This window comes from Habropoda laboriosa, unplaced genomic scaffold (assembly GCF_001263275.1).
Source record: "Habropoda laboriosa isolate 0110345459 unplaced genomic scaffold, ASM126327v1 scaffold776, whole genome shotgun sequence".
Lineage (NCBI taxonomy): Eukaryota > Metazoa > Arthropoda > Insecta > Hymenoptera > Apidae > Habropoda > Habropoda laboriosa.
The window spans coordinates 271,085-283,038 of NW_017100876.1; the positions used below are offsets into that span (position 1 = coordinate 271,085).

The following is an 11,954-nucleotide window of genomic DNA, read 5'->3' on the forward strand; positions in this document are numbered from 1 at the left end:
AATTATAGCCAGAAACAAATATATATATAGCAAAGATGCCTGATACCTCAGAAATTTTGTACAATATTAATTTAAAAGTAACTTGAATCAATATATATTTTCAACCGGTGAAAAGATCCTAAAAATTCTACCTCAATCATAGTCAATGGATTTCCATCAAGGTAAGTCCTGTTGACTTTATAAAAATGCTGGAAGTCCCCAGCCATCAGGTTCTCGATTTGATTGTAATCCAGCCTCAGTACATCCAACGACATCTGAAGTCCCCTTATTTCCGGCTCCTGTTGCAGATTCAACATCTTCGATATCCTGTTGTAACTCAGATCCAACTCTTTCATGCGTTTCAGAGAAGACAATTGCGCGTAAGGAATGTGAGTCAATTGATTTCCATTTAGATAGAGATATATCAGATGCGCCATTCCGTCTCTGAACACCGAAGGATCGATTTCCTTCAGGTTATTCTCTCGTAGATCCAACATGTCCAGATAAGTGAGACCAGCGAACGCGTCAGCCGGAAGTCTGTCGATCGCGTTGCGCCCCAATCGCAGCTTTTGCAAAGAATTCTCCAGACCGCGCCAATTGTCCGCCGCGATTTTTGATATTTTATTACCTATGTAAAACATGATAATTTATTCGGTTTGCACAACAATTTTTTCTTAGTTAGTTATTTTGAATAAGACGAATTTGAACGAGATAGAATTTTGATTTTCTTGGATTGTGTAGATTGTTTTCTTGATTGAGGATAAGACAGGTAATTTAGGATCTTCGGTAATCATCGAATCTGATTGCAAAGGGTTATGAAAAGTGTATTGTTAGTTTTGATAAGGTTTAATTAAAGGGATACACTACTTTGAGGCGCTAAGAAATAGGTAAAGTTTGGGAATTTTTTTTATACGTAAATACTAAATGTAAAGTTCCAATTCTTTCGGAGGATATAAAGGTAACTTTCAGCTTTCCTCTCCAATTTTTACATAGTAAAAATCTGAAAAAATGGAAGAGTTATTGCGAAACATCTTCCGGTAGAACATCGATTGCTGGCCGCCATAGTGGCAAGGATTGAAACTTCGTTTCGAGACTTTCCATTTTTACATTTTACTTTTAAAAAATATGAGAAAAAACCTGAAAGTTACATTTATATTCTCCGAAAAAATTGAAACTTTTCATTTAACAGTTACCTGTGAAAAAAATTCCCAAAGTTTACCTATTTTCAGACGCCTCAGGTAAGCTCCCTTAAAAGAGAAAGAAGATTAAAAGAGATTTAGCGTATCTCTAAAAACATTTTTCAGTATTAAAATATTGGCACAGAAAATTGGTTAGGGTCCTTTCGTTGATTAGTATTTCATCGTCGAGCAATTTGAAGTGTTTTCGAAAGTCGACAACTTTATCGTACGATCTGTGGGAACGTTTGTCGAAGGCGACAGTGAAGGTATTAAAAAAAAGGAGGATACCTGTCAGATCGAGAAGTTGTAACTTCTGTAAATGCCTGTACGACCTGCTGGGAACCCTCTCCAGGCGATTGTAGGGTAATTCGAGCTCCCATAACGATCTCTCAAGCCCTAGGAAAGCTTCGTCCGGGATGTCGGCCAGGGGATTATGCTTGATCCGTAGGTTGTACAGACCTGTGAGATAGGAGAGATGGTGTGCATGTGAAAACTAAACTACCACGCATCGTACGTGTGCGTAACTTAATCGATGATGCAAGGAATTATTTCTGACGCTCGGTCGTTGCCCCTTAACCCCTATTTCATTCTTCCCTTGATCGACGATCTCCTCTAACCGTATTTAAGCACATTCTGATACACGCGAAAGAAGGAAACGTAAGTTCACACCTTTCTCTCACTTTAGAAAATCGTTTCGTTGCCCTACGAATCAAATTTTGCTAATTACACGTTATTTCGCTTTTCTTAATGATAATTAAGGCTACATTTACCAGAAATTTAAGCACTGACTCGTTGTTTCAAGAATAGTGATTGCAAAGATGCTGTTTCAAGGGAATACAAGTTTATATCCGGAAGTTAACTGTCGGCGAAGCTGGGTCAGCTGTGACCCGTGTTACTGGCGTGTATAGGAGGTTCACAGAATATAGGGGCGGAGCAGAAACTGTTTATCTAGAATATTTCCGTTATTTATAATAATATGGAAAAGAGAAGATAGAGGAGATTTCGAAATCGTCTCCATCTTTGTTTTACTGAGAAATGTAGTTTAATATATTTAGAGAAGAATCTGACGAAAAGCATTGATTCTCTAATGCAAAGACAAACAAATCTGTCGATGGGTCAGATGTGACCCAGCTCCACTTTTCTCGTGTGAAAATTTCGATCATCTCATGCTATTCTTTGTTGTGACAAAAGTTTCATATTAGGATATTTTTTCTAAATTTCACTATACTTCTTTAGCATGTAACACTGTACTATTCCATCGTTTTTCAAAGGTTGCTCTATTTTTTCTTGAATATTTCAGTTGCTTTTGAAATTTGAAAAGTGGATTTTTTTCTCTAATGAAATTTTAACATATCCCCCGCCCCACTTCTCTACTGTACCTGTGTTCATAAGAAACTGTGGCTGCAGAAACATCAATCCGTTGTTCTCCAGTTGCAGCATGAACACCTTCGAGGAGTTTATTGGCCGTGGTATTCGCGGCATCGGGACGTTATAACAGGTAACAATACCGAGATCTGGAATTGCTTTGGAACAGGTGCAAAGTGGGTTGAAGAAACATGGCGGATACTGCACCGGAAGCTCGTGCATCCGAACCAAGGACGCCCACATCATCAGCAACAGGGTGAAAATGACAAGAACGTAACCCACCTTCACCATTGTTGCTAAATTCTGCAATTCCATTTTTACTTTTCACATTTTCCATCGCGTTCACTAATTTCAACAATCTAGCCAAGTGAATCTACTTTTTCTTTTTCAATTTCGGTGATTTACATAAATTAATAGAATCATTGAATTTCTGTAAAATTGCCCTCCGAGATTTATTTGAACCAACCATATTTTTGTTTTTTAAGTAATCTTCAAAATTTATTCGAATCAAAATTATTTCAATAATTGTTAACAACGTTTTACCACGGTTAAAGAAGAGAGTTACTAAACGTTAGAATTTTGAAAAATATCCTATTTTTCAATAGAATAAAATAATTATTATCTGATTATGCCGGGACATGTCTCGACGTTATAACACAATTTATCCTATTAAATAATGTAATAACACGTTCACGTCTCCTTCTCCTGATTACTGCATTTTCGTCATAGATAATTAAGCTTCCAGCAGTTTTTCGAAAACAAGCCAATTACCAGATGCTACAGCGTAATCCATTTAATATCGGCACGTGGTAGTGGGACTTAAGGAAAACTCGACCAAACTTCCCGAAATTCTCGAACTTTCCAGAATCACCTTTAATATGCTACTTTATTTTCCTTTTTTCAATATTAACATACATTTTCAATTGTTACAAAAGTAATACCGTAAAATAAATACTATTTATCAAACCTATCGTTTAAAAGAATACTATTTACCAAAAATAAATACTAATAAACCGTTTATAAAATAAAATTCAAATCGGGTGTAAGTAAAGAGACACGAGCGGACATATAAGGAACTATTTTTATTTGTATCATGGCGTGTATACACGCTTCTATTTATATTCTTGACGGTTCGCGACAAACGATTCAAATATTCACTTTAATTACTTCCTACTTAACCGATCCTTACATGAAAGCACATACTTTTCTCGAGACCAACATCCAGAAGCTAATCTCTGTACACAGTATCTTTATACAAACGTTCTTTGCTGCCGGTTACTTCGATTGTCCAATAAAAGATACTTCGTCGAGGTAAATCGTAAAATACAACACTGGAATTCTTGGTTGTGCAAAGGTCAATCATTTATCAAAAAAAAAAAGAAGAAAAAGTTAAAATAATAAATCACAATTGATAACTTCACCACTTCGATTATTTTCCATTTTATATATTTCCCTCTTTACGAGCACGTCTAACCAAGATAAATACCGCACAAATCCTTTTACTTTTTTTTTCCTTTTTTTAAATTTCGAATCCATCATTTGTCACTATCCTTTGCACATCCACGATTCGAAGAGTAAAATTTCGTTACCATGTTTCCTTGAACCAAGAGAACACTACGAGCAGGTCTTTATAGGACCTCGTGCTCATGGGATCGTCACCGCCCGATCACGATGATCACACTGAGGGTTCTGCCAGCTAAGTGGCCGTTGCCACCCTGTCTAATAGGGCTTCAGGAGTGCCGGACAGTTTCAGTGCTTCTCTTTACCCGATTATAAGAACGATATTCCATTAGGCAACGAATGAAAATAGTCGCGCAAAACGTCAGTGAACATTCGAATTATGGCTACAAATGATTTAGAAGGGGCACAGGTACCTCGGGTATGATGACAACGTCATGAATCCGATTTCAAATGACCGACCGTTGCATATCTTGAGGGTATAAAAATGACCGATAAAATCGATATCGTTAGGTTTGGCATAGTTTATGGCACGATTGCAAGGAAAGGTTAGTTTGTAATTCGTGATTTTCGTTTAATGTTTGCATGTGTAACAAGTACATTCTTGTCGCTGGAATTATTTCGTTCGATTTTTCGGTAATTCATATCTCCCGCGCTTAGTAACTTAAGAACGTCACATACACCACGTGTTTCCGGAGGAAACATCCGTACGGTCCGCTGACCGATGAGTCAAATGGAGGAAATTACTCGTTGTTACAAATTTCGTTTACCTCCCACCCTTTCCAGGGTGAGAGAACGTGCTAAGGGCGCACTGGAACAACGGTGGCGAGTATATTAAACACGCTGATTGGTAATCGAGATTGTTGACCATCTGTCAATCTTTTAAAGATTAAACTGCAGTCTTCTAAAAAAGTGTCACGAAGCACACAGTTCTAGCAAATCCAGGCGTTTGTTAAGCGGTTAAAAGGGTTGTTATAGTTCCCAATCGTATTGAGTGGTTCATCGCAAAGTTATTTTTAGTCGACACACCACGTGTGTTGACAGATACATTCGGTTTAATAAAAGGTGATAATTGCACCAATGATTACGAAAATGATGTAAGTCGTATATTTTTTGTTTCGAGATATATATTGGACTTTTTTCTTTAGAACGTGAACTGAACTCTATTTCGTTATGTAATTGCCAACTGTATTTAACGTTTCAATTTTCGACTATTTCGTAGAAAGGACTCGACGTTATTTTCATGTAAATTGATGCAACAAAAAATGTGATAAATTTAATTCTTTTTGATGTTTTAATTAGACCAATTTTTATAATCACCGGTATAATTGATCTTATTAAAGATGGCCGGTAATATTATATTTCCGTGATGTATAATTTATTTATGATTAGTTATTGGTATTAGAAATTGTTAGAAAAAAATGTTTTGATTTCTTAAAGTGTTGCAGATTTCCTAAGTTTATATTATTAATGTGGATTCATACTTACGTAACACTCTCATGTTAGAGGCCGAGCAGCGTATAATTTTTCTTTGGTAATTCGTTTTTGAACTCGATATCTCTATCGATGTTAATAAAATTCTCGGAGGTAACATTTCATAAATAAACATAGCAATTTTATTTTAAATTAATCATGATATTATTAGCGGATACTAAAAGTATAAAACTGCAAAAATTACTTGCGAATGCTTAAGAATTAAAATCATAACACGTCCTACGGAAACGTTACAATCTGTTCATCATTCCTTACAATAAACACCGCAAAAGAGAAAGAGAAAAAAAAAAAGGAACGTGGAAACATGATTTCTGACAAATAATATCTACCGTATCGCTTCGGATTATTTTCTGCTTGCTGACGACGTTATTGTACGAAACGCTCATATAAATATACGATTACTCACTCACATTATATAAAACAAATATAATTTTTTTTCACACGCTCGACATAGAATTTGTACTAGTAACACGTCGCAACAATAAATATCATACGTATATATGTATGTGCGTGTATATAATATGTACATAAAATTTATATGCATATTAAAACATTCATAAAAAATATGTATCTCTTGTGTGGATCGTCACTGTTTTCCTTTCCTTTCCTTTTGTTTTGGCCACATCGAAATATAGTTCACATGGATTTACGCGCGGTTCCATTGATTAATTTCTGAGAATTCTGCGATTCCTCCTCGTTTACTTTGTTGTGCGATGGGAGTTTCGGAAGACGAGGTGCGACCACTAGTATAACTAAACCGAATATATGTACAAACAGGTATAAATACCTAGAAAAAAAAGAAAAACATTTTATTATAGCACACTTTTCTCTCACACACTACGAAAAAAAAGGAAAATAAAATTGTCACTGCTTACAGGTACATCGTGAGACTTGGCATAAATTCCAAGAGTACAAAGCTGAATGTGATATAGGCCATTAAGATTCGCGTTGCAATGAACGTAAGCGCATCGTAAAGGAACTTCTTCCCCTTGGACCCTAAGAAGTGTGGTCGCATGTTACGACGACCCTGTTCCACAAAATAAAAAATGTGTTCGTTAATACAATTTAACAATGCAAGCTGTTACGTTCGATACTGTAAATTTGACTTACAGAGCGTGATACTATAGTGAAAAAGGCTCCGTTGGCGAATGTTAAATAGTAACCAGGATAAAAACCGTGCCATAACGCAGAAAGAGCGTATGTGAACATAACTTTATTATGTTCTACTCTCTCGTATACAAGCGACCTAAGCCACCTATTGGTTCCTTTGTTCCAGTGCTCGATACTGTCCCTCAAACTGAGAGACATCTGAAAATTGAAATAATTCCGATAAAGTATTTTATCCATTTGTAATGTACAACAACAATATATGTACGTTTAATGTGAAGGAGTATAGATTTACAGATCGACGAAACTATATTGTACGCATTTTTTGAAAAATTTACCTCGAAACCAGAAACGTCGACATTAGAAAATAGATCCCATTTGGCCTCGCCTTTCTCATCTATTCCGCTAAACCCGAGCCCGGAATTATTGCAAATTGCATCGGCGAAGATCCAAGCGTGATAATACTTAAACCGAACTAGCATAGTGGCCACCATCAAGAACCACACCTTATAAAACACCGTTGTGTTCTTTAAGAAGTCATCGTCTGTAAATAAAATAAAGCTTCGTCAACGGGGAGAGAACGTGACACGATGGTAAATGTTATACAGACACGCGAATCGAACCTTTTAGCTTCTGAATCGGATACGTTGGAATGAAAGTCACGAACATAGCCGCGCACAATAAACTGACTACAACCTTTTTCACTACAACCGGCGTCGGGGATGGTTCCAGGACTATTTCATCGTAGTGACCAGAATTTTTATCGCAGCCCTTGAAAAGAGAAAAAAGAAAATAATGAAATTCGTACTTCTATCGTTGATTCAAACTTTTCATCCATTTCTTTTCTTTTTATTCGATAGTAGTGTATTTGAGAAAACAACGAACAAAGAAAAATTCTAACCGTTAATGGTTTCGTTCCGCCTAAATTAGATCCGTGAATAAAATCGATGTAATCGCGATAAAATATCACAGGTCCAGCCATCAATGCTTGAAAGTGGAAGACGTAGCTGAAGTACTCTAACGTTGTCGGCATCTTTCTAAAATAAATCATACAATAACACGAATTGGATTTGACCGTTGGCGTCGAGCAAATAAAAAGATTAATTCAGATTCACCCGTCAGATGAGCGATATTCTTCTTGAATACAAATGAAAGATCACATATGAGATACATGCGGATGGACGGATTTTTCTAGGCGTTGGTCATATTGTACATTATATAATTAATGTTGCAGAATAAACAGGGCTCGGTTAAGGAAGACGTCAACTCACTTCACAGCTTGATGGCGTTGCGTTGGCGTAAGTTCCTCTTCACGTCGCGTTAACCCATCGTGTATGCTGTACGCGAGGCTGGTCACTTTCTGTGTTATCACCATAAGCGGCCCTGCAATGTACACGATGTAATAAAAACTTTATTTAGAAAGGAAAGTTTTTTTTATTATAAACTATGCCCGTTCATGTGGTATATTCTGTGATATATTTAACGATACTTGTCTTATGCGCAATCCATCCAGTATTCCTACACTACGGTAGTCTATGCAACGTGAAAATATTTCATTAGCTTTTTTCTCATTTCTAAAAAAATTGCGAGAGTTCGTACTATAAAATTATAAAAGAAAATCTACTTCCACTAAAGAATACTATAAAACAAAATTTCTTGAAACGTGACGTTTTTATGTATAGTGTGATGGAAATGACAGATCTAGCTGAGCAGTTACAGCTGCCCAATAACAAATCATTTTCCTTTCGAATCTTAACCTAGTAATTTGGTCAATCATAGATGATGCAACATCAAATTATATCTGTAAGTAAAGTATGAATTTGACGTGTTGCTGGTATTGCCTCATTTTTGTTATTTACGTGTTTAATTATGAACGAAAATCGTTCGCCAGATCGAATATCTTGTTCGGTAATATTCGACATTTGCGCGGTAAACGATGACAGATTCGCGTGTCGCGATTATTTTAAAGTGGCACGCATCTACTTACCGGTGATATCGAGACAGTACGAGCCGTAATTGTACATCTGTCGATGGTAATGCACGCATGATAAGTAGAGCAACGCCGTCGTCAGCACGGCCCTGAAACGTATTACCAAGATGAGTTGTTAAGTTCAACGAGCGATCGTTGACCGTGGTAACGCGAGAATGAACGTGAAAAGGCTTCGGCCTTTAATATTTAACGTTTACATAGTAATTCATGGGCAGTATTACGCATGATGCGTTTTTTTAATCGATCACAACAGGAGAAATCACATTAAGAATAAACTTATTTTCGTTATAATTGTCGAATACTACTTATCGGCTGAACATCAGCTCGTTAGAAATTCTTATAGAACCTGATTTGAGTACAAATCCTTAGACTGTCAAATAGAATTGATTGTCATCATTCTAAGGCTTATTTAATAAGACCATGTGCCAATAACATGTGTCATAAATTAATTCAGAAGAAAGAAAAGATAACATTACTATCATCATCTTTGAAAAGAACCTGCGACATATTTACATATACTACTTCGATAACGTACGATACAATTTACACTGCGATAAATTTTAACGTTCGCCAAACGGATATTCGTGAATCCCTATTTATAGAACGTTCGTGTTACAATTAAATATTTTATCATGCTTAAAGAACGAATAGGACGATGTCGTAAACCTCAAACTCTGTCAAGCTACATATTTACACGTAATATACGAAATTTTGAGGTTAATGGAAATCAGCTAATTGGAGTGGGGGGGATATTCTCTATTTTCTTTAAGTGTGAAAAAGCTTTCGTAGCGTATGAAATCTACAATGAGACGTATGGAACAAATTAATGTGCTGCAAATATGTAGGTATAATAATAATGAATGTATCGTTGTAGATAACTTGCCTCTGTATATTACGAGGATTTTGTGTGCGCATTGCTATGTAACATAAGGCGGGAAGGGCTGCAAGGTGTATCGTCTGCCTGAAAAGATACGAGTTTTCCTTTTTAACGAAGCAAGTTGGTTAAATTAGCAAAGGCAGAATACTTCAAGATCTACAAAGATTTTTTTTAATTATCTACACTAGCGTTAAGTTAAGTAAATCGTATATGGTGTCCAATTATAATTAACGCAATCAAATAATTTGAAAAGTAACTCGATTAACATAACCTTATCTTCTAATCTACTTTCTGTTTCTAAGTGAAATTTTTTTTCTTTTTTCTTTTTTATTTCTAATACATTTTCGAATGCTTCAATTAGTGTTGAACACCTTATATGCAGTATGAATTTAGAATGGCTTTTTTTTGGAAAACAATCCCATGCTTATCAAAATTACAAGCTTTTTCTGAATGAACTGATTGATTTTTATCCATTGTAGATTTGTTTACCTGCCGAAGCAGAAATATCCAAGCGCAAGGCCGATAACGAGACCAAATACATGTCTGATGGCTGCTGTAACGGCGACTGGACTAAGAAACGTTCTTAAAAATCCAGCCAATATCAGTGCAGTGAACTGCGTTAATAGAAAATTCACCTGCACACAAGAAAATAACATTTGTCACGATCTGTGTTCAATATAATTTTTATTTAATTCTTATATTCTAATTTTCCAACTAAAACACTAAATACTTCAACTTTCTGTATTTAAAAAATATTACATTTTAAATATAATTTCAGATTCGGTTCCCGCTTTCAATTACAAACGTTAAAATTATTATGCGGTACTTTCATACGAGTTGAAAGTTGTTATACCTAACAGTTGTTTACACGAGGTCAATAAATGATTAAAAGAGGATCATACTTTTTACTGTAGTATTTTTTAGCGAGGTTTTTGTCGCACCGTGTAGCCTGACAAAATCCATTAGCCTTATTAAACCTCGTGAGCATCGAACGTAACGTTCTGTAATTGTCGACAATAAAACTGATATGTAAATATGCATTGCTCTATCGATTATGTCTGACCGAGAGTCACGAAGCGTGTGAAGTCTAACTTTTTACCAGTGGCTTTAAATCACCGTGACTATGCTCTGTCCAGTGTATAGACAACTAAACACAAAGTAACATGAAAAATTTAAATCTAAATTGCACGGTACGAGTAGAACGTGCAAAAAGCGTGACAGAAGTACACGACTAGGCTGTAATTACAGTTTCGCTATGAATGTCAAGAGCAAGATAAAAACTTTTATACTACTGCTTTTTTCTGTTCATACAAACAGTTTCATTCATTCTGTTTAACAAATCGTCCGCCCGTTAAATGTTACTAAAATAAATTCCTGTCAAACGAATTCCTAATCCAGAATTCTCGATAAATTTTTTAAGTCTTAAAACTCGTTAAAGAAAAATATCGACTTAGTCATTCTTCGATAAGATTTATCTACGAATTCTATATTTCGGTGATGAATTTTAACGACACATTTTTCCTATCAGAAATTTATTCCGTTTCCCAAGAAACATTCAACGTTCAAAGTGACAAAGAAATATAGCCAAATTCTACCAAAATTATCACGCACGATTTTTAAATTGAACCGACAAAAACTTTCTTAACTTTTCTTTTATCACAAATTTATCTCACTTCCAGAATTCCGAAAAGCAGTAAATAAAGGAGTCTTACATACCGAAGTCCGCTGACAAATAATGCAACATCTATCTACAGTTTGCAACATTCAACTGACGGAGATACGAAGACTGTGCAAGTGTGTTTTGATTTCATTATCGCCGATTCGTCTCGTTTCGTCACGAACCAGTTTCGCGGGGAATAACCAGATTAATCTCGCCGAATAAGGAACGTAATTTCTCGGGGATGTACTTTAGCCGAGATTAATTGTTATCTCTCTGTCTCGAGACGTTCATGTAACACGCGACCAGATGAAAGGTCCAAAGGCGATGGTAATCGGGGAATCTGGAAATTCTGGGTAAAGACTTTGGTGTCTCCACGGGTTTCCCCCGGTCCACAAAGAACGGTAGAACGTGTATTATGCTCGTATGAACTACGAAGGTCGCGCATGAAAGGGACCACGCTGGTCTGTATTGTCTCTATTGTTCCTCGGTGTTCATAATGCACCATTTTCATCGAACGATGCATCACTTTTTTTTTAAAAATGATGCAATTTGCGTTCAATAGACCGTTCTGTGTGCAGAATTATATTGGGTTGTTACGAACCTGTCCTATGATCCTCCACAGTCATTTTAAAGCTAATAAAACCCACCGAAAACTATACTAGGCTATGACGAGTATGCCTATGACTCTGGACAGTCGTTTTAAAATACACCAAAATGAGGAGGAATGTCTAAAAAATTGTGCTAATAGGTTGATTGTCGTGTTAGTCATATTTGAGTGACAGAAATATCTGCAAAGACTTCTTTTTTATATTAATATTAATGTTTATGTATTAATTTTATATTACA

General features: G+C 35.9%; 2 protein-coding genes across 2 annotated transcripts in view; both read right to left on the reverse strand.

Moving 5' to 3' along the window:
* Positions 1-4,205, reverse strand: part of LOC108577472 (chaoptin) — an 18,283-nt gene extending 14,078 nt beyond the window's left edge. The window contains exons 1-4 of the mRNA XM_017940626.1: positions 4,112-4,205; positions 2,537-2,825; positions 1,446-1,616; positions 132-607 (exon numbers count right to left, since the gene is read on the reverse strand). Of these exons, the coding sequence (XP_017796115.1) occupies positions 132-607; positions 1,446-1,616; positions 2,537-2,825; positions 4,112-4,114 (939 nt within the window). The 5' untranslated portion in view covers positions 4,115-4,205. The remainder of the gene's footprint in view (positions 1-131; positions 608-1,445; positions 1,617-2,536; positions 2,826-4,111) is intronic.
* Positions 4,206-5,672: 1,467 nt separating this feature from the next.
* Positions 5,673-11,212, reverse strand: LOC108577468 (lysophospholipid acyltransferase 1). The gene is made up of 11 exons (XM_017940622.1): positions 11,165-11,212; positions 9,938-10,083; positions 9,455-9,532; positions 8,569-8,660; positions 7,853-7,964; positions 7,483-7,618; positions 7,205-7,352; positions 6,920-7,125; positions 6,585-6,782; positions 6,350-6,501; positions 5,673-6,261 (listed from the first exon to the last, which is right to left on the reverse strand). Exons 1-11 carry the CDS (start codon positions 11,210-11,212, stop codon positions 6,111-6,113), a joined length of 1,467 nt encoding a protein of 488 aa, XP_017796111.1. The 3' UTR covers positions 5,673-6,110.
* Positions 11,213-11,954: the final 742 nt, after the last annotated feature.

Coding starts and splice junctions, on each gene's coding strand:
- LOC108577468 (XM_017940622.1), bottom strand. CDS start 11,212: ATGTTGCAAACTGTAGATAGATGTTGCATTATTTGTCAGCGGACTTCG. Junction 8,661..9,454: donor AATCCTCGTAATATACAGAG/GCAAGTTATCTA, acceptor AATACGTTTCAG/GGCCGTGCTGACGACGGCGT. Junction 7,126..7,204: donor TCCGATTCAGAAGCTAAAAG/GTTCGATTCGCG, acceptor TTTTATTTACAG/ACGATGACTTCTTAAAGAAC.